The following is a 27,947-nucleotide window of genomic DNA, read 5'->3' as shown; positions in this document are numbered from 1 at the left end:
TTAACATGATGGAGAATTATTAATATACAAGTCTTGACACCAGGCAAATAATTCCTTTTCCTCTTCTTCCAATTCGTCATCTGACATGAGCTCATTAACTTTTACAATGTCAAAGAATGGGGTGGAGAAGACCATCGTCTCGTTTTGCTTTGTACCCGGTGTGTCCATTTTCAGTTGCTAGGTAGAATTATAAATAAAAGCGAAAAGTGTTTTATATTTGGTTTTTACTATTTTATGTTTTTTATATTTGACTGTTCACACTTAGCCTCATCTCAAAAAAATATATAGCAGGTTTTTTAAAAATTACAAAGTAAAACATGAATACATGTTCATTGTAAATATTCCTGCAATGTAGTATACTGAAGCCGACTTTCCACACTACAGGTCTTAATAAGTGTAAATAGAAATGACTTCCACTTTGAGAAAAGCACTATTAGCGATGTGCTGAATCAACAGTGCCAATATACAGAAACAATAGGGTTTTTGCCAACTCATGCTCATGTGGAGTCAAAATGGCTGGTATTTATCAGAATAGCTACTCATATTGTTTAAGAATTTTTAAAATATGCGTTACCAAGAGGAATGTAGCTTTATACTATCCAAGGTATATACCAAATGTATGTGTTTCATCCTTGAACTTGTAGATTAGGAAAATTCTACTTAAGGAAGTAGAATTACTTACAGTTTGAATATTGTCCAAAACAATGAATTCAGTACAAGTTAAACTTACAGTTCCCGCAGAAGCAATTTTTTCTTTAGCCATCTTATAAGCTTTTTTCATTTTTTCAACTTTCATTTGAGCTTGCTCGGATCGACGTCCCAGGTGTTTAATTTGACTTTGCTGTTGGTAGGGCCGATATAAAGGTTGAAGACTTGATAAGGATGAAGGGCACCTAGAAAATATTTGTAGTATAGACAGAAAAATTGTACAAAATAAAATTTTAAATTTAAGCAAGTTCCAAATTTTATTAAAGCATTCTCTGGTAAATATATCCTAGACCTCAGTGCTTGGAGCAATACTGCACGTAAGTTTTTAGGCCAAAGTTATCATTTCTGCTTGAGTTACATAGCATAGTTCTTTGCCACTTATGAAGGTGTATAGATGATGTTTACAATAATGATAGTGAAAATTATAAAATGTTATATCAATTTAAAATCAGTCTTCCGGGAAAATACCGTGTAGTAGCCATTTGAATCTTTTTAAAAGATATACTATATACTAACACCAAAAAGTATTAAATTTCATAATGGCTGAAACAGGTTGCTTTTATCAGTGTTGGGACCAGACACAGTTGGTGCCATGCTCATAGTCCCCTTGGGCCATAGCGCACACTGGCCTCACTTAGCCTGAGAGCTTTCTTATGAAAACAAGAGTCCTTGTGCAGGGAAAGGGCCCCAGAATTAATACCTCCCCTCCTAAGCTACCCTTAACCAGTGACTGATGGGTGTTGGTGTATACATATCCCAACTCCTTTCCCCTCTGTGGGATAACTTGAGTTGTGTGTTCTACACTGGCCAGGACATTCCCAGGAGAGATTAAGCTCCAGTTACCCACAGTGACAACCTGCTTGCTAACATACACTGTTCTGGCTGCCTGCTCTTCCCTGTTTCACTTCTCTACCCCTCTCATCAGTGGTTCCTGGGATCACCTCCCAAATAAACTACTCATACTCAAATACTTACCTCAGGGTTTGCTTCTGAGAGATCCCAAACTTTGAACTGCCTTCAAAGGAGCCGTTAAGAAAGTACTTTTCCCTCTTCAGTTGATTTAGAATTTGGCTACTTATTTGGTTCTTTAAGTGACTCATTCTAGGATAATCAGTAGCATGAGTCTAAATAGCAGGGAGCCTACAGTTATATATGGTAGCAGAGAAAATTACATCATTTATTTGACCTTGGTGGTAACAGAGTTAAGTTCCATATTCAGTGCTTAGATGGATGAGTTAGAGAAAATCTATTTCATGATGACAGACTGCGCCCTACACTAGGCCATCTGTCTGGCAAATGTATAGCCTTGATCATAAAATAAATGGGCTAAATTATGTTATTGGGTCAGCACCCACTCATCTCTACTCCTGAAAAAAAAACAACCAGTGTGTTTGCCTGACAGTGGGTCACCAGTGTCTTTTCATGTACTAAAGGAGTATTTTTCATTTCAAATATGACTGTGTGAAAATAGACTACCAACAGGTCCTCTTCAGTCTTATTATCTCTTTCTTTTTCTTAAGAAAAAAAGCTTAATTTGTAAATAAGATGGGCTAGGTGAGACTTGGTAATGGAAAGAAAAAAGGAAGATAACTGGTGCAGTCATAGTCTGTCCATGTTGTTTCAAATCATAATACAGTCTATTTTGCTACAACATGTTCTTTTATAATGTGAAATGGCGCACATGTTATTGGTAAAGAAGGGAATAATGTCACTGTAATTTATATGCAATTTATCCTCTGCAAAGGGAGCCAGAATATCAAGACTAGAATTATAACCTTCAGCAGAAAAGGAAAAAGTTCGCCTCTGTGCAGCATGGGCAAAGGGAGCCCTTTTGGCTGCATTCATGAAAACAAGAATGAGCACAAGCACCTAGGGCTCTCTCCGCAGAGAGGCACTCCCCCGCACACACACACGATCCACCCTTACTGCCCTCTTCCCTACTCCCTGACTTGAGCGGTTCATGGTTCCTGGCAGGTCACACTGCCTCTCATGTCCACTTAAAAGGCCACCACATTGGCCCAGGGCTCCACTTCCATCTGCACTGTCTCGGTGCCCACTACCTGCTCTAATGAAAGAGCCGCCAGCATTTTCACTCTATTGTACATTTTTTATATTTGCTGTGGCGGCCTGTCTGGTGGTACAAGGTATCTTCCCAGGTACCAATTGTCCTTTTCGTTAGTGCTCTGTTTGCAAAGTTGCATAAGTCTTGAGCAATCTGCCCCAACCCCTTTTTCCCCATATGCTCTGTTATTATTTTTCATGAGCTATTTGGCAGAATGTGAACATTTCCAGAAATGCCCCTAGTATTGTAACCCCAGTGAAGGATCACTTTTTACCTAACTTGAGAAACAATCTGTAGCTGGTGCTGACGCATCTCTTCTGTTTTTGGTCTTTGTAATAGATACTTCATTTCTTTTTTTAGACGGTTTGAGATTATTCCAGACTCCGCATAATAAACTATGTCATACATTATCATTGTCCTAGGAATGTTTTCGAGATTTAATCTTCGCCAGTAGTTATTTCTGCCACCAGAAGATGCAGGGATCTTATCCAGAAGACTGGAATACTATATAGAAAAAATAACTAAGCATGATTGGCTGTGGTGTTCTCGAATGTTTTTGACACATTTCCCAAGGATCCACTCAAATATTACTTCATGCAAAAGCATTCCTTGATCCCATCTCTGAACTGTATTGGTATCTCACTTCTATGACTCTTATTACTGACTACTTGATGTTCTAGCTATCTGTGTATGTTTTAGCTCCCCTACTGTGACAAGGCAGGATCCTTATCACACAGTATCATGCACATAGTACCACGCTCATTAAATATTTATTTAATGCATAAACACTAAATCTTTAAGGCAAATATAACTCAGATAAATTAAACTCAGGATGGGCCTGAAAATTGAAAATAGCTATGTGATCTACATACCTGGCAATACTTATTCATGACATGCTTGCATCGAAAGGACATTTGCATAAACCTTTTTAGAAATACTTAGTTCACCTCTGGTGCTAAGTGGCAAATTTCACTATTTTCATTTGGAGTATTTGTAGAAATCCCACCTTTTTTTTTTTTTTTTTGCAGTACGCAGGCCTCTCATTGCTGTGGCCTCTCCTGCTGCGGAGCACAGGCTCGGGATGCACAGGCTCAGCGGCCATGGCTCACGGGCCCAGCCGCTCCGTGGCATGCGGGATCCTCCCGGACCAGGGCACAAACCTGTGTCCCCTGCGTCAGCAGGCGGACTCTCAACCACTGCGCCACCAGGGAAGCCCTCTTTTTGTTTTTAATTTAAAATATCAAATTAGGAATTTAAAAATATAAATATATATAATCAATTCAACCTTATAAATGTTCATTTAAGAGATAGGAATAGGGCAGGAGGAGCTACAATCCTGGCATTTAGGGTATAACACACGTACACTCTCTCTCTCTCCCTCTTGGGCTCTCGCACTCACACACATACAGGCAGTGCTCCCTTTGTATCATTTAGGCATGCACGAATTTCAATCAATCACCACCATTTAGTCAAATAAGCTCAGTCCTTCAATAACACAGTTCAAATTTCAGTTACCACAGTAAAACTGAGTTAAATGCATAAAGTACAAACTCTGCTGCTAGCTCTTCAGTCCATAGATTACTACATAAATAACAGATGTGCATGGTGATAAATGACAAATCACGTCAGTTCTTTCGAAGTGTGTCAGTGATTGGTCACTGTAGATCTGCTTTTTAGTTCACTCACAGACAGCAAAGTGTGTAATTGTGTTACCTCTTTGTCTCCCAGTGATAAACCCATATGACATTTTACAAATAAAGATAATCAAAAGAGGGAAAGGTCAGGGCTTCCCTGGTGGCACAGTGGTTGAGAGTCCGCCTGCCCCGGTCCGGGAAGATCCCACATGCCGCGGAGTGGCTGGGCCCGTGAGCCATGGCCGCTGAGCCTGCGCAGGCTCCGCAACGGGAGAGGCCGCAACAGTGAGAGGCCCGCGTACCACAAAAAAAAAAAAAAAAAAAAAAAAAAAGAGGGAAAGGTCAAACAAAGAAAGAAAAAGTGGTAAAGCTGGAAGTGAAATTCAAATCAAAGGTAAATAGAGTTCTAGAAGAAATAGGTGACCATGGGGATGCTGACCCTGCCATCATTCAAGACACTGCAGCGAGGCTGCTAGACGAATTTGGTGAAGGTGAACTTATCAACATAAATGGGGAAAATGGCACTGCTGAAAAGGGTAAAGTTTTCTCAGAGGAAGTAATGTTGGCAAAAAAGCTTCATATTAAAGGAGCTCTGAAACATTTCATAACATTTAAAGTACAAAGGATAGGGAATTCCTTGGTGGTCCGATGGTTATGACTCGGTGCCCTTACTCCCAGGGCCCTGGGTTTGATCCCTGGTGAGGGAACTAAGATCCTGCAAGCTGTGTGGTGCGGCCAATAAAAGTACAGAGGATAAAATGTTGGCGGGTGATCCAAACTTAGAAAGGAGTATGACAATTTGCCAGGGCATGGAGAAGATGCTCACTCCTTATTGTAAATTATATGAGAACAAGAAGGTAAGCACTGATTAAACTACTCTTGATAAAACGATTTTTTTACAGATTTATTGAGATTCATGTCTCATATAATTCACCTATTTAAAGTATATAATTCAATAGTTTCTAGTATATTCACAGTTGATAAGCTTTTTACAAAGAAATAAAACATTTTAAATTCTGAATGTTTCTAATGTTTTAAATTATAGTGTACTAAATAAATGTTTTGCTTTTTTCCATTTTCCTATATATTTATAACAGAGTAAGAGAGTTTTTAATGTTTTGATAAGATTTTTTTAAAGGCACGGAACAATCACGATTTTTCCCATTGATGATTAAGTTTGCTCTGCATGGTTTCAGCTTTTATGGCCCTGCACTACCATGCAAAGCGAGGACTGCCTGTATATTTTATTTCCCGATAGTGGAATGGTAAAATGGGTAAACATCTCAGAACTGTCTATGATCTGCTCTGCACCTATTAGCTAGCTATACGACCTTGAGTAAGTTTTTAAAAATCTCATTAAGCTCCATTTTCCTCATCTCTTAAAGGGTCACATAATTTACAAACTTGAAGATTAAAGGAGATAATATGCATTTAAAGAGCTAAAAACAATGCTGTGTCCATAAAGGGCTCAATAAATGTCAGCGATCATCAGATCTCTCTCTTCCAATATGTCTATCTGGGAACTTCTTTCTATGACACCAATCCTTGGCATAGGGACAATCTGGAAGTATGCCACCTATGTCCTTAGCAAAGATAGCTGACATCCCCAAGCTCTACTTATTTCCTGGTTCAGTCCCCAAATCTTCTAGGTTAAGGCTCTAAAAGAAAGATAACACAACTGGGAGTCTCTAAAGCACCGCATTAATTTCATGTTTCACATGCAAGCAACTGGGTGAACAGTTAAGGCCATATATTATTATTATTATTATGAGCTAGAATTTTGGGATCCCTTGTTTCTTTAGAACTTATAAAACAGGGGTAATAATAGTACCTGCTTCTTAGGGTTGTTATGAGAATAAAAGGAGTTATTACACCAGCATTTGCTATTATTACTATTCAGGTATCTAGTTTAAGTTCCCTGATTCAGCACTGCTGTCCGACCAGTTATACAAACCAGAAACCTAGAAGCCATGTTGGACACTTTCTTTTAGCTTACCTCTCTGTCCCCAAGGCCCACTGCTTTTATTCTCTAGTTATCTCTTGCATCTCCAGCCTCACAGCCCTAAACCAAGGTACCACCATCTCTCCTAAAATATTGCAGGAACCTCCAAACTAGAAGGAGGCTCTTGCTGTCTTCTAATCCTTTATCTATAATACATTGCAGCCAGATGGGTCCCTTCACATATTAGATTAGGTCACCGCATTTCCCGAAACACTGCACCAGCTTCTCATTGCACACACAATCAAGGAAAAAAATAAACACCTTACTATGGTCAAAAGCCCTGCATCATGATCTCTTACCAGCCCTCTAGCCTGACTGCATATCACACCTTCCGTGCTCTCCCTTCTCCAGGCCCACAAACCTGCTTTCATGCCCTGCAGTTTGTCCTGCCACAGAGCCTTTGCCTGGGGTGCACCACCCATTCAGCCGCAGACCGAGGCTGTGACACATTGTTGATTGCCTGCCTATCACCCATTTCCCTCTTCTCCCTTACTTATGGAGCCCTGATTTTTTTTCACATATGGAACAGACATATGCTCTGGGAAGGAAGGCCCCAGCACATGAACCATGATTGTTCTAAGTCAATCATGGGAAACGATCCCATTTCCCTTTACAGTGATTGGTTTAGGGGGAGCATGTGATCCAGTTCTGACCAATGGGACCTGAGAGGAAGTCTGTTGGGGGCTTCTGGGAAAGATTTTTCTTCTTGAGATTTAGAGAAAAAGATGCTGAGTCCTCTTCTTCCTGCCTTTGAATGTAGTTGAGAATGTGATAGTCATCTTGTTACTATGTGAAGGAAGCTGAGAGGACTGTAGTGAAGCTGACCAACAACCCTGATGTCCTTGAGCTGTGACACTAGCTATCCCAGGACGCACCTGTCCAGGGACTCCCTAACACGGGACAATGTCCTTTATTGTTTAAGCCTCTTGTGGTTGGGGATATTCTGTTCCTTGTAGCAGAAAGCATCGAAACAATAATAGACCCCTTCCTTACTAGGTCAAATCCCCGTCATGTACTCTTTTTAGCACCATGTATTTATTTTTGATTTTTTTATTGAGATAAAATTCACATAATATAAAATTTACCATTTTAAAGTATAAAATTCAGTGTTTTTTTTTTTTTTTTTTTTTTTTTTTTTTTTAGTAAATTCACAATATCTATCACTACTAATTCCAAAACGTTTCCATCACCCCTGGAAAAAACCCTACATTCCTTACCTATCACTCCCCAGACACAAAAGGCCACATACTATATGATTCCATTAATAGGAAACGTCCAGAACAGGCAAATTCAGAGAGACAGAAAGCAGATTAGTGGCTGATAGGGGCTGGAGTGACAGAGGAATGGGGAGTGACTGCTTAATGGATGTGAGGTTTCCTCCAGGGTGACGAAAAGGTTCTTAAACTAGACAGTAGTGATGTTTGCACAACACTGTGAAGGTACTTAATGCCACTGAATTGTACACTTTAAAATGATACATTTTATATTGTGTGTATTTCACCACAGTAAACTGATACATGATTCTTCCTGGAGGATAGGGTCACGAGGCTCATTTTGTTGTTTTCAATATCTAAATTGCAATATCTAAATCCAAATCTAAATTCCTTACTTGCATGTAATCTTTCAGGGTGACAATATCTATTTCATCAGTTATTTTGAACTTCTGGAAAAGACGTTCATCTTCCATAATTTGATGATAAAATTTCTTTTTCCCCATTATTTTACAAGCATCAACCACAGCCTATAAAGAGGAAAAAAATACTTTTAAAATAGTAGTATAATAGCAATAACTATCAGCACACACTTTACATATTTTTTGAGACAAATGCATCAAATATTGTTCCTTTCTTCTAGTAGCTTGCTATTCAATAAAAAGACTGTATTTACAAAGAAAAGATTATATAGATTTTTAAACCACTTAAAATTTGTTTCCATAACCATATCTAAATAGTTTTAAAATGTAGCTAGAGGAGTAGCGGAGTCCACAATCCTCAGAGGACATTATTTTCCTTTAAAAAACACAACAAACCGCTAACATATTCATGCTGTCAATGCAGAGAAAGCTTATCTGGTTATTAAACAGGTTGCCCTAGGAACCGCAATGAAAGGTACTGGGGCCAGCTCTCTTTTATGTGGCTGTTAATATCTCGCCCTCAAATGGAAACATGTACGTTTCAGAGGGCTGAGACCTCCCTCTCCTTTAGGCTTTTCTCAGTAGCAAAAGAGTAGCAAACAAAGGTTTTTTTTTTTCTCTCACAAATGTCAACATTTTCTACTCAAGGAAAGCACCTAAGAGGGCAGAGACAGAAGAATCACAGAAAACATGGAGGCTCGAATCCAGTCTGGCTGTATTTGCACCATACCCCTCCACGTATACCTATCCTTGTGCTAAGAGCAATATACATAGACTGTGAATAGAGAATTAAGTGCTTCCCCACCCTCCTTCCCACCCCCCGTAAGTATGTGCTGACTATTCTAATACATATTTATATTACATATCTGTGCTTCTGGCCACAAAGGTTATGCTTATGTGAAGGGAGACTGGCGTAGATGAAAATTCAAGCATCATTTGATTCCAGATCAGTTTCTTTTTTCCTTTGTATCTCAGAATGTGATACTGTGAAAGTATGGGAACTCTGTGTTTTAATGCTGATATAAGACTATAGAATAGTGGTTGAGACAGGACTAAAACTCGGAACCTGTTTTTACTTAACACGCAAAATAATAGCAAGCCTTAATGTACTTCTTATTCCAATTCTCACTTTTCTTATCCAGAATATTTCCTATTTATTTCTTTATTTAAATTCCAAAGCTTAGAACACAGACACATAGGGAAAGTGAAAGAAAATATTCAAATGGTTGTAGTTTGATTCCTAATGCACTAAATCGAAGGGACAGAAACAGTTTACTAAAAATGTGATGGCAGATCATTTTGGCTTTCCGTTTCATTAGTTTCTTTAAACACTATGCATCTTTAGGCAGATCATTTTGGCTTTCCGTTTCATTAGTTTCTTTAAACACTATGCATCTAAAGAAAAGGCAGTATTGGCACATATCTCCATTATGCTTTCTTGCAATTTATTTCCTGTGGGTTCTAATTAACCATCCCCACAGTGACACTAAAGGTAAAAGCAAATAGTTGTACGCAGAACAGGTCTGAAAACCCTATAATTTCTGCCTTGCGAATTTCTTTAGATATAACTATATTTTACTAGCTCAAGTTACTTAGAAAAGGTATTTCTTGTCAGTTCCTACTCTACTCCACTCAGCCACCACCACCAATCTCTCCAAGTCCCAGTTTCCTTATTCATACAGTGCCTCAGCTGCGTGGCTCAGATTTGTCAAGCCCATCTCAGTCTCTCAGCCAAAAAAACCCCATGCCTGGCAGCACAGGGCAGGCTTGTTGCCCACTTGTGACAGGGGTTTGAAAAAAGTTTGCCCTCCAGTGGTCAAGATGTTCTTTCTCAGACATTGGCTGTGTATGGCCAGATTCAGGAAAGTCCTTCTGGATAGGAAGGGTTGGGAATAAAGAGCCCAGCCCCAGGAGAAAGGGAAGCGTGAAAACTAGGCAACGATTCCAGGTGAGCAGCCAATCAGACTAGGATTCAAGAGGAAGGTTCCATTCTTGGTGGGCGACTCAAAGGGTCAGAGGCAGGCATCTCTAAATTTGACTCCTCCCCTGATAGCCATCATCACTCCCCCACAGCTCTGCGGCTACCTGCTGGGCAAGATCTACAGTTAGGCTTGTCAAGCAGATATATGTAGAAGTGAAGTCTCAGTTCTGGCCCGGACGAGCCTCTCCAAGTTCCAGCTTCCACACAGGCAAAATGGGAATGACATGTACCTCATCAGAGTTATCAGGGGGTCATATAAGAGAATGTATTTACCAGGGTTCCTGACACAGAAGTAGTTAAGAGCATGGGCTCTGGAGTCAGGCTCACTGGGTCTTCATGTCAGTTCCTTCACTTTGTAGGTGTGAGACCTTAGGCAAGTTACTTAGTCTTTTTAAAATGAAGACAATAACAGAATCTACCTTCTAGAGTTTATGAGAATTAAATGATAATGCACATTAAACGTTTAACATCATACTTGACAGTGCTCAATAAGGGCTGCTATTATTAATAACGTTTTTCCTTTTTACATAAATGCCCAATCCTCAAAAAGAACAGGGATCTTCAATTTAAAATAACAATTACTGGATGTTCATGTTTAAGAATTGTCAATTACCCAGAGGTGTCCAGGTCATGGGGGAGGGCACCTTTAGGACAGTGCTTGTCAGACTATATTGTGCCTAGGATCATCTGGGGGTCTGGTTAAAACGCATAGGCTAATTTAGTGGGTATGAGGCGGGGCCTGACAGCCTGCATTTCTAATAAGCTCCAGGGGATGCCATTGCTGCAGGTCTGCAGACCACACTTTGTTTATTTTATTTTTTATTTATTAAAAAAAAAATTTTGTTTAAAATTTTTTTTATTTTTATCTTTGCAGACCACACTTTGAGTAGCAAGGCTTTAGGATATTCTAAATATAGTTGGTGGACTACGATAGTGACAACCCTCTTTAAATAAGCATAGCTCTGAAAATAGATCATCAAAGTAGGTAACTGAATTGAGATCTCTTTTTTATACACATGGCTATCCAATTGTTCTAGCACCATTTAAACTGCCTTCACACCTTTGATGAAAAGCAACTGATCATATATATGTGGGTCTATTTCTGAACTGTCTGTTCTATTTCATTGATCTACATGTTTGCCTTTTTGCCATCACTACACTGCTGGGATTACTATAGCGTTTTTTTTTTCTTTATATTTCCATTCAACTTTTATGTATTTTTTTTCTTATTAGTCATCAATTTTATACACATTAGTGTATCCATGTCAATCCCAATCTCCCAATTCATCCCACCACCTCCACTCCCAGCCGCTTTGCCCCCTTGGTGTCCATATGTTTTTCTCTACTTCTGTGTCTCAATTTCTGCTCTGCAAACCGGTTCATCTGTACCATTTTCTAGGTTCCACATATATGCATTAATATACAATATTTGTTTTTCTCTTTCTGACTTATCTCACTCTGTATGACAGTCTCTAGATACATCCACGTCTCTACAAATGACCCAATTTAGTTCCTTTTTATGGCTGAGTAATATTCCATTGTATATATGTACCACATCTTTATCCATTCGTCTGTCGATGGGCACTTAGGTTGCTTCCATGACCTGACTATTGTAAATAGTGCTGTAATGAGCACTGGGGTGCATGTGTCTTTTTGAATTATGGTATTCTATGGGTATATGCCCAGTAGTGGGATTGTTGGGTCATATGGTAATTCTGTTGTTAGTTTTTTAAGGAACCTCCATACTGTTCTCCATAGTGGCTGTATCAATGTACATTCCCACCAACAGTGCAAGAGGGTTCCCTTTTCTCCACACCCTCTCCAGCATTTATTGTTTGTAGATTTTCTGATGATGCCCATTCTAACTGGTGTGAGGTGATACCTCATTGTAGTTTTGATTTGCACTTCTCTAATAATTAGTGATGTTGAGCAGCTTTTCATGTGCTTCTTGGCCATCTGTATGTCTTCTTTGGAGAAATGTCTGTTTAGATCTTCTGCCCATTTTTGGATTGGGTTGTTTATTTTTATAAGACTGAGCTGCATGAGCTGTTTATATATTTTGGAGATTAATCCTTTGTCGGTTGATTCGTTTGCAAATATTTTCTCCCATTCTGAGGGTTGTCTTTTCGTCTTGTTTATGGTTTCCTTTGCTGTGCAAAAGATTTTAAGTTGCATTAGGTCCCATTTGTTTATTTTTGTTTTTATTTCCATTACTGTAGGAGGTGGATCAAAAAATATCTTGTTGTGATTTATGTCAAAGAGTGTTCTTCCTGTGTTTTCCTCTAAGAGTTTTATAGTGCCCGGTCTTACATTTAGGTCTCTAATCAATTTTGACTTTAGTGTATGGTGTTAGGGAGTGTTCTAATTTCATTCTTTTACATGTAGCTGTCCAGTTTTCCCAGCACCACTTATTGAAGAGGCTGCCTTTTCTCCATTGTATATTCTTGCCTCCTTTATCAAAGATAACGTGACCATCTTGCGTGGGTTTATCTCTGGGCTTTCTATCCTGTTCCATTGATCTATATTTCTGTTTCTGTGCCAGTACAATATTGTCTTGATTACTGTAGCTTTGTAGTATAGTCTGAAGTCAGGGAGTCTGACTCCTCCAGCTCCATTTTTTTCCCTCAAGACTGCTTTGGCTATTTGGGGTCTTTTTTGTCTCCATACAAATTTTAAGATTCTTTGATCTAGTTCTGCAAAAAATGCCATTGGTAATTTGATAGGGATTGCATTGAATCTCTAGATTGCTTTGGTTAGTATAGCTATTTTCACAATATTGATTCTTCCAATCCAAGAACGTGGTATATATCTCTCCATCTGTTGGTATCATCTTTAATTTCTTTCATCAGTGTCATAGTTTTCGGCATACAGGTCTTTTGTCTCTCTAGGTAGGTTTATACCTAGATATTTTATTCTTTTTGTTGCAATGGTAAATGGGAATGTTTTCTTAGTTTCACTTTCAGATTTTTCATCATTAGTGTATAGGAATGCAAGGGATTTCTGTGCATTAATTTTGTATCCTGCAACTTTACCAAATTCATTGATTAGCTCTAGTAGTTTTCTGGTGGCATCTTTAGGATTCTCTATGTACAGTATCATGTCATCTGCAAACAGTGAGAGTTTTACTTCTTCTTTTCCAATTTGTATTCCGTTTATTTCTTTTTCTTCTCTGATTGCTGTGGCCAGGACTTCCAAAACTATGTTGAATAATAGTGGTGAGAGTGGACATCCTTGTCTTGTTCCTCATCTTAGAGGAAATGCCTTCAGTTTTTCACCATTGAGAATGATGTTTGCTGTGGGTTTGTTGTATATGGCCTTTATTATGTTGAGGTAGGTTCCCTCTATGTCAACTTTCTGGAGAGTTTTTGTCATAAATGGGTGTTGAATTTTGTCAAAAGCTTTCTCTGCATCTATTGAGATGATCATATGGTTTTTCTCCTTCAATTTGTTAATATGGTGTATCACATTGATTGATTTGCGTATATTGAAGAATCCTTGCATCCCTGGGATAAATCCCACTTGATCATGGTGTATGATCCTTTTAATGTGTTGTTGGATTCTGTTTGCTAGTATTTTGTTGAGGATATTTGCATCTATATTCATGAGTGATATTGGTCTGTAATTTTCCTTTTTGTAGTATCTTTGTCTGGTTTTGGTATCAGGGTGATGGTGGCCTCATAGAACGAGTTTGGGAGTGTTCCTTCCTCTGCAATTTTTTAGAAGAGTTTGAGAAGGATGGGTGTTACCTCTTCTCTAAATGTTTGATAGAATTCACCTGTGAAGCCAACTGGTCCTGGACTTTTGTTTGTTGGAAGATTTTTAATCACAGTTTCAATTTCATTGCTTGTGATTGGTTGGTTCATATTTCCTATTTCTTCCTGGTTCAGTCTTGGAAGGTTATACCTGTGTAAGAATTTGTCCATTTCTTCCAGGTTGTCCATTTTACTACAAGCATACAGTTGCTTGTAGTAGTCTCTTAGGATGCTTTGTATCTCTGCGGTGTCTGTTGTAACTTCTCCTTTTTCATTTCTAATTTTATTGATTTGAGTCCTCTCCCTCTTTTTCTTGATGAGTCTGGCTAAAGATTTATCAATTTTGTTTATCTTCTCAAAGAACCAGCTTTTAGTTTTATTGATCTTTGCTTCTATTTCATTTATTTCTGCTCTGATCGTTATGATTTCTTTCCTTCTGCTAACTTTGGGTTTTGTTTGTTCTTCTTTCTCTAGTTCCTTTAGGTGTAAGGTTAGATTGTTTATTTGAGATTTTTCTTGTTTCTTGAGGTAGGCTTGTATAGCTATAAACTTCCTTCTTAGAACTGCGCTTGCTGCATCCCATAGGTTTTGGATCGTTGTGTTTTCATTCTCATTTGTCTCTAGGTACTTTTTGATTTCCTCTTTGATTTCTTCAGTGATCTCTTGGTTATTTAGTAACATATTATTTAGCCTCCATGTGTTTGTGTGTTCTATGGTTTTTTTCCCTCTAATTGATTTCTAATCTCATAGCGTTGTGGTCAGAAAAGATGCTTGATATGATTTCAATTTTCTTAAATTTACTGAGGCTTGATTTGTGACCCAAGATGTGATCTATCCTGGGGAATGTTCCATGCACACTTGAGAAGAAAGTGTAATCTGCTCTTTTTGGATGGAATGTCCTATAAATATCAATTAAATCTATCTGGTCTATCGTGTCATTTAAAGCTGTGTTTCCTTATTAATTTTCATTTTGGATGATCTGTCCATTGGTGTGAGGTGTTAAAGCCCCCTACTGTTATTGTGTTACTGTCGATTTCCTGTTTTATAGCTGTTAGCAGTTGCCTTATGTATTGAGGTGTTCCTATGTTGGGTGCATATATATTTATAATTTTTTTTTTATATTTATAATTTTTATATCTTCTTCTTGGATTGATCCCTTGATCATTATGTAGTGTCCCTCCTTATCTCTTGTAGCAGTCTTTATTTTAAAGTCTATTTTACCTGATAGGAGTATTGCTACCCCAGCTTTCTTTTGATTTCCATTTGCATGGAATATCTTTTTCCAACCCCTCACTTTCAGTCTGTATGTGTCCCTAGGTCTGAAGTGGGTCTCTGGTAGACAGCATATATATGGGTCTTGTTTTTGTATCCATTCAGCAAGGCTGTGTCTTTTGGTTGGAGTATTTAATCCATTCACCTTTAAGGTAATTATTTATATGTATGTTCCTATGACCATTTTCTTAATTGTTATGGGTTTGTTTTTGTAGGTCCTTTTCTTCTCTTGTGTTTCCCACTTAGAGAAGTTCCTTTAGCATTTGTTGTAGAGCTGGTTTGGTGGTGCTGAATTCTCTTAGCTTTTGCTTGTCTGTAAAGCTTTTGATTTCTCCATCGAATCTGAATGAGATCCTTGCCGGGTAGAGTAATCTTGGTTGTAGGTTCTTCCCTTTCATCACTTTAAGTATATCATGCCACTCCCTTCTGGCTTGTAGCGTTTCTGCTGAGAAATCAGCTGTTAACCTTATCGCAGTTCCCTTGTAAGTTATTTGTCGTTTTTCCCTTGCTGCTTTCAATAATTTTTCTTTGTCTTATTTTTTGCCAATTTGATTACTACGTGTCTCGGCGTGTTTCTCCTTGGGTTTATCCTGTATGGGACTCTCTGCACTTCCTGGACTTGGGTGGCTATTTCTTTTCCCATGTTAGGGAAGTTTTCAACTATAATCTCTTCAAATATTTCCTCGGGTCCTTTCTCTCTCTCTTCTCCTTCTGGGACCCCTATAATGCAAATGTTGTTGTGTTTAATGTTGTCCCAGAGGTCTCTTAGACTGTTTTCATTTCTTTTCATTCTTTTTTCTTTATTCTGTTCTGCAGCAGTGAATTCCACCATTCTGTCTTCCAGGTCACTTATCTGTTCTTCTGCCTCAGTTATTCTGCTATTGATTCCTTCTAGTGTAGTTTTCATTTCATTTATTGTATTGTTCATCTCTGGTTGTTTGTTCTTTAATTCTTCTAGATCTTTGTTAAACGTTTCTTGCATCTTCTCTATCTTTGCCTCCATTCTTTTTCGTAGGTCCTGAATCATCTTCACTATCATTATTCTGAATTCTTTTTCTGGAAGATTTCCTATCTCCATTTCATTTAGTTGTTTTTCTGAGGTTTTATCTTGTTCCTTCCTCTGGTGCATAGCCCTCTGCCTTTTCATCTTGTCTATCTTTCTGTGAATGTGGTTTTTGTTCCACAGGCTGCAGGATTGTAGTTCTTCTTGCTTCTGCTGTCTGCCCTCTACTATAGCATTTTAAGTCTTGGAATCAGGTAGTGTAAATAGTCTAATTTCGTTCTTCTTCTCCAAAGTTATTCAGGCTATTCTACATCCTTTCACTTGTTTTTGCTTTTGTGTGTGTGTGTGTGTGTATGTGTGTGTGTGTGTGTGTGTGTGTTTGTAAATACATGAGAAATGTTGTTGGAAAATGAGAAGGAAATGAAACTAGAATTGGATATAAGAACGAGGGAAAAGATGGAACCAAAAATAATTGGTGAAACTCCCCTCCTTCATAAATGAACTTAGATTAAACATCTGAATGGACTACAACTGACTTATTTCTTTCACATGGAGAAATAAATAAACTTAGTAAAGTTGTATCAGTTTGCTAAAGACACAGTGTCTACATTCAAAGAGCAAAAAAGTTGAGTGAACTTAAAGTGAGAAAATTTCCATTTCTACAGGCTTTCTATTAACTATGAATCCAAGAATTGCCAGAATTTGTTTTCAACCTGAACTAAAGGAAGAAGGAATCCTAACCTGTTCTCTCCAAGTTGGGTATGTTCTGATCATTTGTAACCCCTTATAATGTTTAGTGAAAAACTCAAACTGAATAGTATAATCACATTTTAAAAATAAGAATGAAAATATTTAAAATATATTTAAATAAAAATATATTTTATGGAAAAATATGTGCAATAATATGTGTATTTTTATGGAAAAATATGAAGCATACACAATAAACTATTAACAGTGATCACCCAAGGTGAATGAAAGTTGCAGCACAAAGAACAAAGGCATAAAGGCATATTTTCCTTTAAAAAAATCTCTGTGCTATTTCTTTTAACAGTTACTTTGTAATTAAAATAAAATTTAAGTTATTATACAGCATTTTAATAAATTATGATATATACACAGTGCTTTCCAGTCATGGCCTCTAAGGTTCTCATTTGCTCCAGCCTGGGCATAGCAGGGTCTGCCAGGAGCTGTCTTGGGAAAATTTCAGTTCCTAAAAAAGCCACATTATATAACCTCAGAAAAGCAACAGTTGATGAAATTTTATAGGGACAACTATAAGCTTATTCTGTAGATAAATGTGGCATGAATTTATCTCTGGAATGGAGAATAAACATCTACTTTCCCATTTGAAGTCATTCTATACAAATGAGCAAATATTAATATTTCTGAAATACCATATTCCACATGAAACCACTAGTCCTTTTGATACATTTCTGAAACCAAGCTAAATTTTCTCTGATATTGCCTGAGAAGACATAGAAAAGCAGTCTCTTTTCCTTTTCTAATATTCTTCAGAGAATATATGCTGCACATGCTGGATCTGGTCAGAAACTGCCAGGCTGTGTGGTCTTCTATCCTGAATACATGCCATTACTGATGATTTCAGGTGGGTCATACTTTTCATGTAAGATATTTCCAGAAGGCTACAAGAAAACAACCTTTGATATGTGGTTTATAAAAGGCTAAATATGAGAATGTACACATTTTCTCGACTGTAGTCATATATAAGGGTCAAAGGAATAAAACCTATGCCGTAGATCCTCACTATTAAAAATGTGGTACATGGATCAGCAGCAGTGGCAGCTGCTGGGAGCTGGTAGAAATGCAGAATCTCAGGACCCGTCCCAGATTTACTGAATCAAAAACTGCATTTTAATAAGATCCTCAGGTGAGTCCTATGCTGTAGACACAATTATGATGAATATTCACGAAAGTTAAAAGTATGAGAACTCATGTAAAAAAGGATAAACGTTTTAAAAGTTCCTTTTCAATACTCTAGCACAGTTTTTCTAAACATGCTACCAGAATCAAAGAAACAATGATAAAATACCATTAAAACAAAATTGCATAAATGTTCTGCATAATTAAAAAGCCCTGACCAACAGGCCACTGTAATGCATTATTAGCAAACCAAAATTTTCATACAAAGAAAACTGATGGGTATATTTTAGGGCCTTATATAAGAAATTCATTCCAAATATTTTTTTAGCTAATAAACAGAGTCACTTTGAAACATGATGCTTAAAAAAATACTACCTGCTTGCTGGGCTGTTTAATGGTGAAATAACATAGTCTGTATACTTTGAATGCAATTCAGATACCACATAGATGTTAAAAAGCTAAATTAACACAAACTCTACATCATGAAACATCACCTCACTTGACGGCTTTAATACATTTTTTCCACTGAAATACTTGTAACCAAGGCCTTCAGTATGAAGAAAAATTTTAAACACGATGAAAGGTGGAAATGTTTCACCACTAAATCTGAAATAAAGACCAAAATTAGTCATTTGGCATCAGGTTTGGAGCTGTCACTTCTCCTCCTTGTACTTAAGATCATTCACATATTTTTTTGCATGCAGGGTAAAAGCTATACCAGAGCATAAAAAGAACTGGTCATGAAACGGATCACAGAGTATGAAAGAGCCACACTTTGGCATGTGTGCTCACAGTTATTCTCATATGTGTGTCAGACTGAACACATCATGAGAGATGAGAGCTACTTTCAAGGCAACATTTGGCCCAAGAGTCATGCCTCAGTTTCTTCACATAATAAATGTAAATAAGAACAACACATTTACTTTGTAATTACATATGAGGACTTAAGAAAATAAATTTCTAAGATTCCTTCACATTAACGAAGCACTGCTTGAAGTAAATCAGTATAAAAACATTACCTGAATCTAACTTTACACTTCAAGCAAGGATCTTTAACAAGCTCAGCCTCAAAAGGGCTCACTTTCTTCAAAATTTCACGTGTCACATGATGTTCCTGAAAGAGATGATGGTGCTATAAATGGAATGCGGTACCCTGCCCAGGCACAATCTATTGAAAATAACAGAGGGGGCATGGCAAAGTGACAGTACACCAGAAAAACGGAGCTGGAGGAATCAGGCTCCCTGACTTCAGGCTATATTACAAAGCTACAGTAATCAAGACAGTATGGTACTGGCACAAAAACAGAAATATAGATCAATGGAACAGGATAGAAAGCCCAGAGATAAACCCACACACATATGGTCACCTTATCTTTGATAAAGGAGGCAAGAATATACAGTGGAGAAAAGACAGCCTCTTCAATAAGTGGTGCTGGGAAAACTGGACAGCTACATATAAAAGAATGAAATTAGAACACTCCCTAACACCATACACAGAAATAACCTCAAAATGGATTAAAGAACTAAATGTAAGGCCAGACACCATCAAACTCTTAGAGGAAAACATAGGCAGAACACTCTATGACATAAATCACAGTAAGATCCTTTTTGCCCCACTTCCTAGAGAGATGGAAATAAAACCAAAAATAAACAAATGGGACCTAATGAAACTTAAAAGCTTTTGCACAGCAAAGGAAACCATAAACAAGACGAAAAGACAACCCTCAGAATGGGAGAAAATATTTGCAAACGAATCAACCGACAAAGGATTAATCTCCAAAATTTACAAGCAGCTCATGCAGCTCAATATCAAAAAAACAAACAACCCAATCCAAAAATGGGCAGAAGACCTAAATAGACATTTCTCCAAAGAAGATATACAGACTGCCAACAAACACATGAAAGAATGCTCAACATCATTAATCATTAGAGAAATGCAAATCAAAACTACAATGAGATATCATCTCACACCAGTCAGAATGGCCATCATCAAAAAATCTAGAAACAATAAATGCTGGAGAGGGTGTGGAGAAAAGGGAACCCTCTTGCACTGTTGGTGGGGTAAATTGATACAGCCACTATGGAAAACAGTATGGCGGTTCCTTAAAAAACTAAAAATAGAACTACCATATGACCCAGCAATCCCACTACTGGGCATATACCCTGAGAAAACCATAATTCAAAAAGAGTCATGTACCAAAATGTTCATTGCAGCTCTATTTACAATAGCCAGGACATGGAAGCAACCTAAATGTCCATCGACAGATGAATGGATAAAGAAGATGTGGCACATATATACAATGGAATATTACCCAGCCATAAAAAGGAACAAAATTGAGTTATTTGTAGTGAGGTGGATGGACCTAGAGTCTGTCATACAGAGTGAAGAAAGTCAGAAAGAGAAAAACAAATACCATATGCTAACACATATATATGGAATCTAAAAAAAAAAAGAAAATGGTCATGAAGAACCTAGGGGCAAGATGGGAATAAAGACGCAGACCTACTAGAGAATGGACTTGAGGACACGGGGAGAGGGAAGGGTAAACTGGGACAAAGTGAGAGTGGTAGTGTATATATGGACATATATACACTACCAAATGTAAAATAGCTAGCTAGTGGGAAGCAGTCGCATAGCACAGGGAGATCAGCTCGGTGCTTTGTGACCACCTAGAGGGGTGGGATAGGGAGGGTGGGAGGGAGGGAGATGCAAGAGGGAAAAAAATTTTTTTAATAAATAAATTTAAAAAATAAATAAAGCAGTGGGTCTGTGGGTCAGACGGTGAAAAAGTGTACACATTTCTCAGAGTTTATCATTTTTTTCAGAGCTGCTAAAATTCGCTTAATGTGACTATTACTAATTATAGATTACTGTAATCACAGGTGATTTTATTAGGAGAATATTTAGTACTATATGAAAGAAGACTTAATACTCTGCCAGCGTTACCAGAGTTGTTTGGGGAGTGGGGGGATGTGCACCTTTTTCTTCGTTTCTTTGTTTTTATTCAAATAGGACTATATTATTCATAATGTTCTGCACTTGCCTTTTCACTAATGAGATACTTTAGCTATTTTTCTATTGCAGATTCATATGCAAGGCTGCAAGCCTTAACAGTAGGAAAGCACCAACATTTATTTAACCAGTATCCTATCGATGGACATTATAGGGTTTACTTTCTTTGCTGTTACAAACAATACTGCAATGAAACTGTATATAGATTGTAGAATGGATTCCTACAAGTGAAATTGCTGGGTGGAAGGCAAAGGCACTTTTAATACAGAGATTTTTAGTGCTAGAAGATCACTCTCTCACATCTTCAAATAAGAAATAGATTTAAAAAAATCATATTGGTTTCAGAAAAAGACACAGTAGTTACCCATGTTAAAAGTAAATCCAGGGCTTCCCTGGTGGCACAGTGGTTGAGAGTCCGCCTGCTGATGCAGGGGATGCGGGTTCGTGCCCCGGTCTGGGAAGATCCCACATGCCGCAGAGCGGCTGGGCCCGTGAGCCATGGCCGCTGAGCCTGCGCGTCCGGAGCCTGTGCTCCGCAACGGGAGAGGCCACAACAGCAAGAGGCCCGTGTACCGCAAAAAAAAAAAAAAAAAGTAAATACAGAAATATTCATTTAGAGTCAACCAAAGAAGAAATCCCATAACCCCATGCAATATTATTAGATTCAAATAGACGGGATTTTAAAAGGTTATATATTCTTTCTTTATTTAACACACCTTTTACCTTGATAAGTAATTATATCTGTCCGAGCAAACAAAAAGCAAAATACATACCGCTGCACAAATTGTACACTTAAGGAGTTGAAACATTGACTTGTCAAGATGAGATAACCACACTCTCTGTATCCTGTGAGCTGAAATATCTTTATTATTTCTGAAAGGAATAAAAAGAGCCTAAGATTTGTGAAGTAGTTTTCATTTTCCTAAAATCTTGGGGAACTCTGGATTTATGCTTCCTCCTCTTGCATCTCCCCATCCTCCACCCTAAGACTGACCTAATGAGGAACATTTGGATGTGGTAATTAGAACTGGTCATCTGCCGAATCTAGTCAGAATGAGGATAAGAAATGCTTGAGAATATTTCCCTTGAGATTAAAAAAAATCCTGGCTAAAACTTTATCATCAAAAAAATGTGCTTTCTAAAAACATCCATGACCTAAAATGATTCCATTATAGTTCTTAAAAACACTGTCCAACTAGTTCAAGTGCTAAGAAAATAGAATATAGAATAGTTGAAGTTACAGTAGGCCCAAATTTTCTTCTGGGACCGGATGACCATGCCCTAGAAAAAGAAACTCCCTTCTCTGATCTTTGTTTGAACCAGGCTCATCCCAGTTAGGTCAGAGCATTATTCTACTTTTGATCATGTCCCAGCCCTGGCAGATAATAGGGATCTCACTCTCCAAGAACTGCCCCCCCACCCCATCATTACCCCTCACAGGGCTACAAAGAGAGGTAGGTACTCCTGTATAATGCCACTGTTGACTGGCAAAGTGCAGACTACAAGATGTAGAGTAGAAAAGGCCTGAAGTATGGAAACAGACCCTTGAATACTAGCTGATGCCATTTATTAGCTGTTTAGCCTTCTGCAAATCAGTTACCTTGTTCCAGTTGCTACTTCCTCACTTATAAGATGTAATAACAAGACTGCATCACAGGGTTGTGTCAGGATCAAAGAGATGTGTGTTAACATGCTTTGTCAATTATGAAATACTATAATTATAATTATTATTCAATTCACAAGTATTTTTAAAACACACAAAAAACCTCTAATTTACAAAACAAGAAGTGTTTGATGTTAGCTGGGTAAATACCATACGGAAACTGTCCAGTTGTGGAAGATGATACCAGGCGAAAAATGGCTACTTACTGTTGTTTTCCCTTTGTCTTTATAGCATTTGACAAATGTACTTTGTGACCTTTTCCCAAGCGTGGACTATCTGATTTGGGGACACCAGTAACTGATGTCTTTGGGGAATGACTCATTTTCCTCACAATGAAGTACTCTGAAATACATAAATTAAACATTTGAGGTCACAATCTATGTTATTACACTGTTTGGATGAGACTCAAGTGCCATTATGATTGTTGTGCTAATTCCAGAACCCCTGAAAAAGGAAGGTTTCATAGATCTCTTTTTTTTTTTGAGTCACTAGTAACACTTTTTTTTCTTTTTTTTTTAACATCTTTATTGGAGTATAATTGCTTTACAATGGTGTGTTAGTTTCCGCTTTATAACAAAGTGAATCCGTTATACATATACATATGTCCCCATATCTCTTCCCTCTTGCGTCTCCCTCCCACCCTCCCTATCCCACCCCTCTAGGTGGTCACAAAGCACCGAGCTGATCTCCCTGTGCTACGCGGCTGCTTCCCACTAGCTAGCTATTTTGCATTTGGTAGTGTATATATGTCCATACCACTCTCTCACTTCCTCCCAGCTTACCCTTCCCCCTCCCCGTGTCCTCAAGTCTATTCTCTATGTCCGCGTCTTTATTCCTAGATCTCTTAATGTTGCTTACATTCTTTGTGTACTACAAATATTATGAGGTATATGGGAAAGACAAGTGGATCTATCCATAGCCTTCTAACTTGTCTCCCTGTCTGCAGTCTCTTCCATCCTCCACACTGCAGCTGGAGTTAACTTTTCAGAGCAATAATCCAACCTTATCACTCTTCAACTTAAAATCTTTCAGGGACACCTCATTTCCTCCAAGCTAAAGTCCAGACTCCTTAGAATTGCATTCAACTCTTTTCACAATCCAGTTCCATTCTTTCTCAAATCTCAAAATATCAACTTTCCACTAGCATTCCTCTCTATACTCTGTGAGAACAAGAACTTCTTGCCAAAATCAATGTTTTACGACTCTGTGCTGCTGATCATGCCATTTCCTCTACCTGGAATGACTTCCCTACCACCAGCAAACATCAATTCATCCTTCAAGACCCCAGCTAATTGATGCCTCTTCCCTGAAGTTTTCCACTATCTTTTTTCCAGAACTACTGACTACTGTCTCCAAGGTCCCATAATACTGTATATGTTTTTCTTTTACAGTACTTCTCGTATTGTATCATAATTTGGTTTCTTGGCTGCCACCCCACAAGCTTGTTGAAGGCAGGAGGCATTTTGCTAACCATGGAATCCCCAGTGCCTATCAGAGTGGAGGGTTTTTACATGCTTTCCAAAAACTTTTCATCCTGGTTTTACCATGGAATAGCTGTGAGACTTTGGGCAAGTCCCTTAACCTTTCAGGAGCTCAGTTCCCTCCCTGGTAAAGTGAGAGGACATGTAGTAAGTGATCTGATTTCATTTCTGATTTTCTATCCTTTGACACATTACTCCAATTTGGAAGCAGCTGCCAAATTCTTAGTCACTGCTTAGTATCTTGTACTAAACCAGGTCCTCTTTATCTTTTCTTTTGGTGCCATGGACCCCTATGGACAAACTCCTTCTACGAACTATGTTTTTTAAGACACATAACATAAACTATATGGGATTACAAAAGACTCCAATTATACTGAAATCATTGTCAAAACATTTTCAAAAACAAAATTATAGAAATGTGTCTTCTTTATGCATTAAGTAATACGAGAGTGCTAATAATCACTGTACTTGTGAAGTGGTAATGAGCAGAAACGATATTTCAAGAAATCTGCCGTGACTGTAACATGATATGAAAATACTGTGCTTTCTATGGATGACAAAGTCACAGGTGCTGCTGATACTACTGTGTTTTGTTACCTACACTATAATTGAAAGAAATGCTAAAGTTCAGTTAGACGTTAGTGAAAATAAAGTTGCAGTTTTTCCCCAAGTTCATGTACCCCCTAAATTAAGAATTCCTGCCTTAATTTATCACTTATAAGTCACACTTTTATATGCATACTACATTTCATTACTGATGCAGAGCCTTCAGAGTCTCCTTAATATTTCTCCTTAGGGATGGGGATGTGGATGGCTTGGAATACACTATTCTCTCGAGAAAGAGAAAAGCATTCCTTAATATCCAGGAGCTGGGGCTTCCCTGGTGGCGCAGTGGTTAAGAATCCACCTGCCAGTGCAGAAGACACGGGTTCAAGCCCTGGTCCAGGAAGATCCCACATGGCACAGAGCAACTAAGCCCATGCACCACAACTACTGAGCCTACGCTCTAGAGCCCGCAAGCCACAACTACTGAGCCCGCGAGCCACAACTGCTGAAGCCCGTGTGCCTAGAGCCCGTGGTCCGCAAAAAGAGAAGCCACCACAATGAGAAGCCTGCACACCGCAATGAAGAGTAGCCCCTGCTCACCACAACTAGAGAAAAGCCCACGTGCAGCAATGAAGACCCAATGCAGCCATAAATAAATAAATAAATAAATCTATATTAAAATAAAAACATCCAGGACCTGGCCTGGCACTCACAGCTGGGCTTTAGTGTTAACCCTGGCTTCCTAACACCACCGAACCCAGAGCAAAGCCCTGCGTCCTTGAACCCGCCCCCAAATCACCCAACCAAAGCCCAAATCCTAGAATAAATCTTTCTAACACCCTCTTACTGAGATTCCCCACTGTTTCCCAAGGTGTGCGTTTTCCTAGCAGCAACAAGAAAAAAACCCAACTTGTTCAACTACAGATGTGTTCTTAGTGGTCTTTGGCTGGAGGGCAGTGACACAGCACCACAAAAATCCCCCCAATCTTCTGGATGCCTGCCTGGATGGGCTTACACTTGCTATAGGGTTAGAATATAAAATACAGAATGAAATACAGAACACTACCCTTATGAGCCACTGTAACAATTGTTTAGGTGAGATCACAGGCTTTAAAGGCCGACAACTTAGATTGGATCCAGACTTCCCACTTTCCTTCTGTGTGGCCTTGCACATATTACTTGTCTGTGCCTCAGTTTCTTCATCTATTAGATGGGAAGTAATAATCGTGCCCACCTACTTGGGTTGTTGGAAAGAGAAGACGACTATGGACAAGGAGTTTAGGTCAGAGCTTGGCATATAGTAAACGCTATTGGTGGTTGCTACTCTTGTTAATAAGATAATTATTGTCATTACTACTTATTTCTACTAGTATTAAGGGACAAACATTTGATTCCCAGTGAGGGACAGAAGCTTAAGCATTTTCAAGAGGAAAAAAAATGTCAGGTCTTTCGAGATTAAATGACGTGGCAAATTAGTTAAAATTTAAAATCTTAGAAATGTCCAGCCCAGAGTAAAACAACAACAACAACAAAATCCCCACAAAACTAAAAACCTTTTGTGAGGTAAATCCAGGCCCCAGAGGTCGGCGGCTGCGGCTGCTAGGCTTTCGAAGCCGCCCGAGGCCTGCCGAGCGCCCCCGCCCGGCGGCCTCCGCACACACGATTCTCAGCCCACACCACTGGGCGCCCAATCGCAACGGCGAAGGCCGATTCCCAGCGGGGCGCGGGGCCGGGACCTCCCTCCTTTCACCCCCGCGTGCCGCCCACACTGAGGTGGCGCTTTCCCGCCGCCTAGCAACCGCCGGCGCAGGGGTGGAGCCTCTGAGAGGCGGGGCTTGCGTTCGCTCGCCGCTCGAGGCGCGACGCGCTGCAGCTCAACGTCGCGGTTTCCAGCCGAGGCTTCCTAGCTAAGCCTTGGCCGGATCGAATTGGCTGTACGGTCGTCACCCGCACCGCGGCCCGTTTGCGTCGGAGGAATCGGGCCCTAGCCGGCCGCCGTAGCCACCTCTCTGTAGTGGGCGGGGTCAAGGCCGGGTGACACCCGCCGGAGAAGCCGCTGCCAGAGACATGTTCAAGGTGAGAGAGTGGAGCCGGGTCACAGCTGTCACCGCCCCTTCCCGGCCTCCCGGACCCCCCCCCCCCCGCGCTCTAGTGGGCCTCTCCGGGGACCAGGCCCGGCTCGCCCCGAGGTTTTTCCCGCCTCCGGGCCGGCTGCGTCCCGGCCCCGCAGTTCATTCAGCGGTCCGCTTGGAGCGAGGCGCTGCCGGACTGAGGCGTGAGACCCGGGGGTGGGTGGGTGGGGCCCTTTGGGTTGTGCTTTCGTGAATAAAACACTTAAAAAATTAAAGTACAAAGTATCCACCCTCCGTTTGGTGCCCTCTTGGGTTCGTGAGTAGGGTTAGGCCACCTCAGGGCACTGCGGGGTTCGGTTCTGGTTGCCTGACAAGGTCAGGTTTCAGAACCTGGTGTATGAATGGGGGAGGGTCACCTTCAGAGAAGCTGCTGCAGGAGGTCGGGGAGGCTGGCATGGGAATGGCTGGGTGAGAGAGAGAAGTTGGAACTTCTCTGCCATTTCCAGTGAACAGTATATAGTATGGATAGGTCAGCTCCCTTCTTTACATTCTATGAACTCGTGTCCTTTGAAAGAAATACACTTTTACAGGGAAGACTGTTTCGAAAATCTGTACACATGAAGGTGTTATTCTCCTAGTTTTAAAAAAAGTAAATGATATTTTCTATCATGAAAAACAAATCACAGGCTACTAGAAAGGAGTCTACAAATCGAGTCTTGAAGAAGCAGTGCACCCATAAAATATTGCTAATGAAATCTCAGAATTGCCCTACTCATTTAAAAGTCTTATTGAGCTTCTGCAATGTGCTTTGGGTGCATTAGGACAGACAATAAAATCAGAACATGGATTTGGCCATCCAGTCCTGGCATTGCCACTTTCTAGCTGTGTCACCTTGGACAAGTCACTTAACCTCTCTGAGCCTGTTTTCCCATTGGTGAAGTTGGGGAAATAACATCTACCTCTTAGGGTTGTTATAAGGAATAAGTTAGTATGTGTTAAGCACTTGGAAGAGGTCCTGGCACATAGAAGTGACATCCAAGTATTTGCTTTGATTTTGTTTTCAGGCAGCTCACCGTTTAGTTAGGACAACAGATCCCGTAAGAAACTTGGTTCATTTGATAAATTTTTGTTGAACATCTATTATGTGCTAGGAGCTTGGCGCAGCTTTAAGGTTGGAACAGCAAAGGATATGCTGTGATCAGTTTATATGGCTATCAATGTACTGTGGTAGTAAAAAGAGCAGG

At 39.3% G+C, this 27,947-nt stretch overlaps 2 protein-coding genes across 2 annotated transcripts in view; one reads left to right on the top strand and one right to left on the bottom strand.

Moving 5' to 3' along the window:
* On the bottom strand, positions 1 to 22,926 carry LOC309839284 (uncharacterized protein CXorf58; the record flags this gene model as incomplete). Its single annotated transcript, XM_082680986.1, has 8 exons — positions 1 to 177; positions 731 to 893; positions 3,045 to 3,274; positions 8,016 to 8,147; positions 18,423 to 18,534; positions 18,948 to 19,042; positions 21,715 to 21,814; positions 22,811 to 22,926. The coding sequence occupies 8 exons, from the start codon at positions 22,924 to 22,926 to the stop codon at positions 1 to 3; spliced, it is 1,125 nt and encodes a 374-aa protein (XP_082537112.1).
* Positions 22,927 to 26,483: 3,557 nt separating this feature from the next.
* The window catches only part of APOO (apolipoprotein O), a 58,116-nt gene continuing 56,652 nt past the window's right edge, over positions 26,484 to 27,947 (top strand). The window contains exon 1 of the mRNA XM_082681155.1: positions 26,484 to 26,707. Within this exon, the coding sequence (XP_082537281.1) occupies positions 26,699 to 26,707 (9 nt within the window). The 5' untranslated portion in view covers positions 26,484 to 26,698. The remainder of the gene's footprint in view (positions 26,708 to 27,947) is intronic.

The sequence above is a fragment of the Grampus griseus genome (genome assembly GCF_964374135.1).
Source record: "Grampus griseus genome assembly, chromosome: X".
In the NCBI taxonomy this organism is placed as follows: domain Eukaryota; kingdom Metazoa; phylum Chordata; class Mammalia; order Artiodactyla; family Delphinidae; genus Grampus; species Grampus griseus.
Note: the sequence above shows the minus strand (reverse complement) of the source record. Positions and strands in the feature narration are given on the sequence as shown.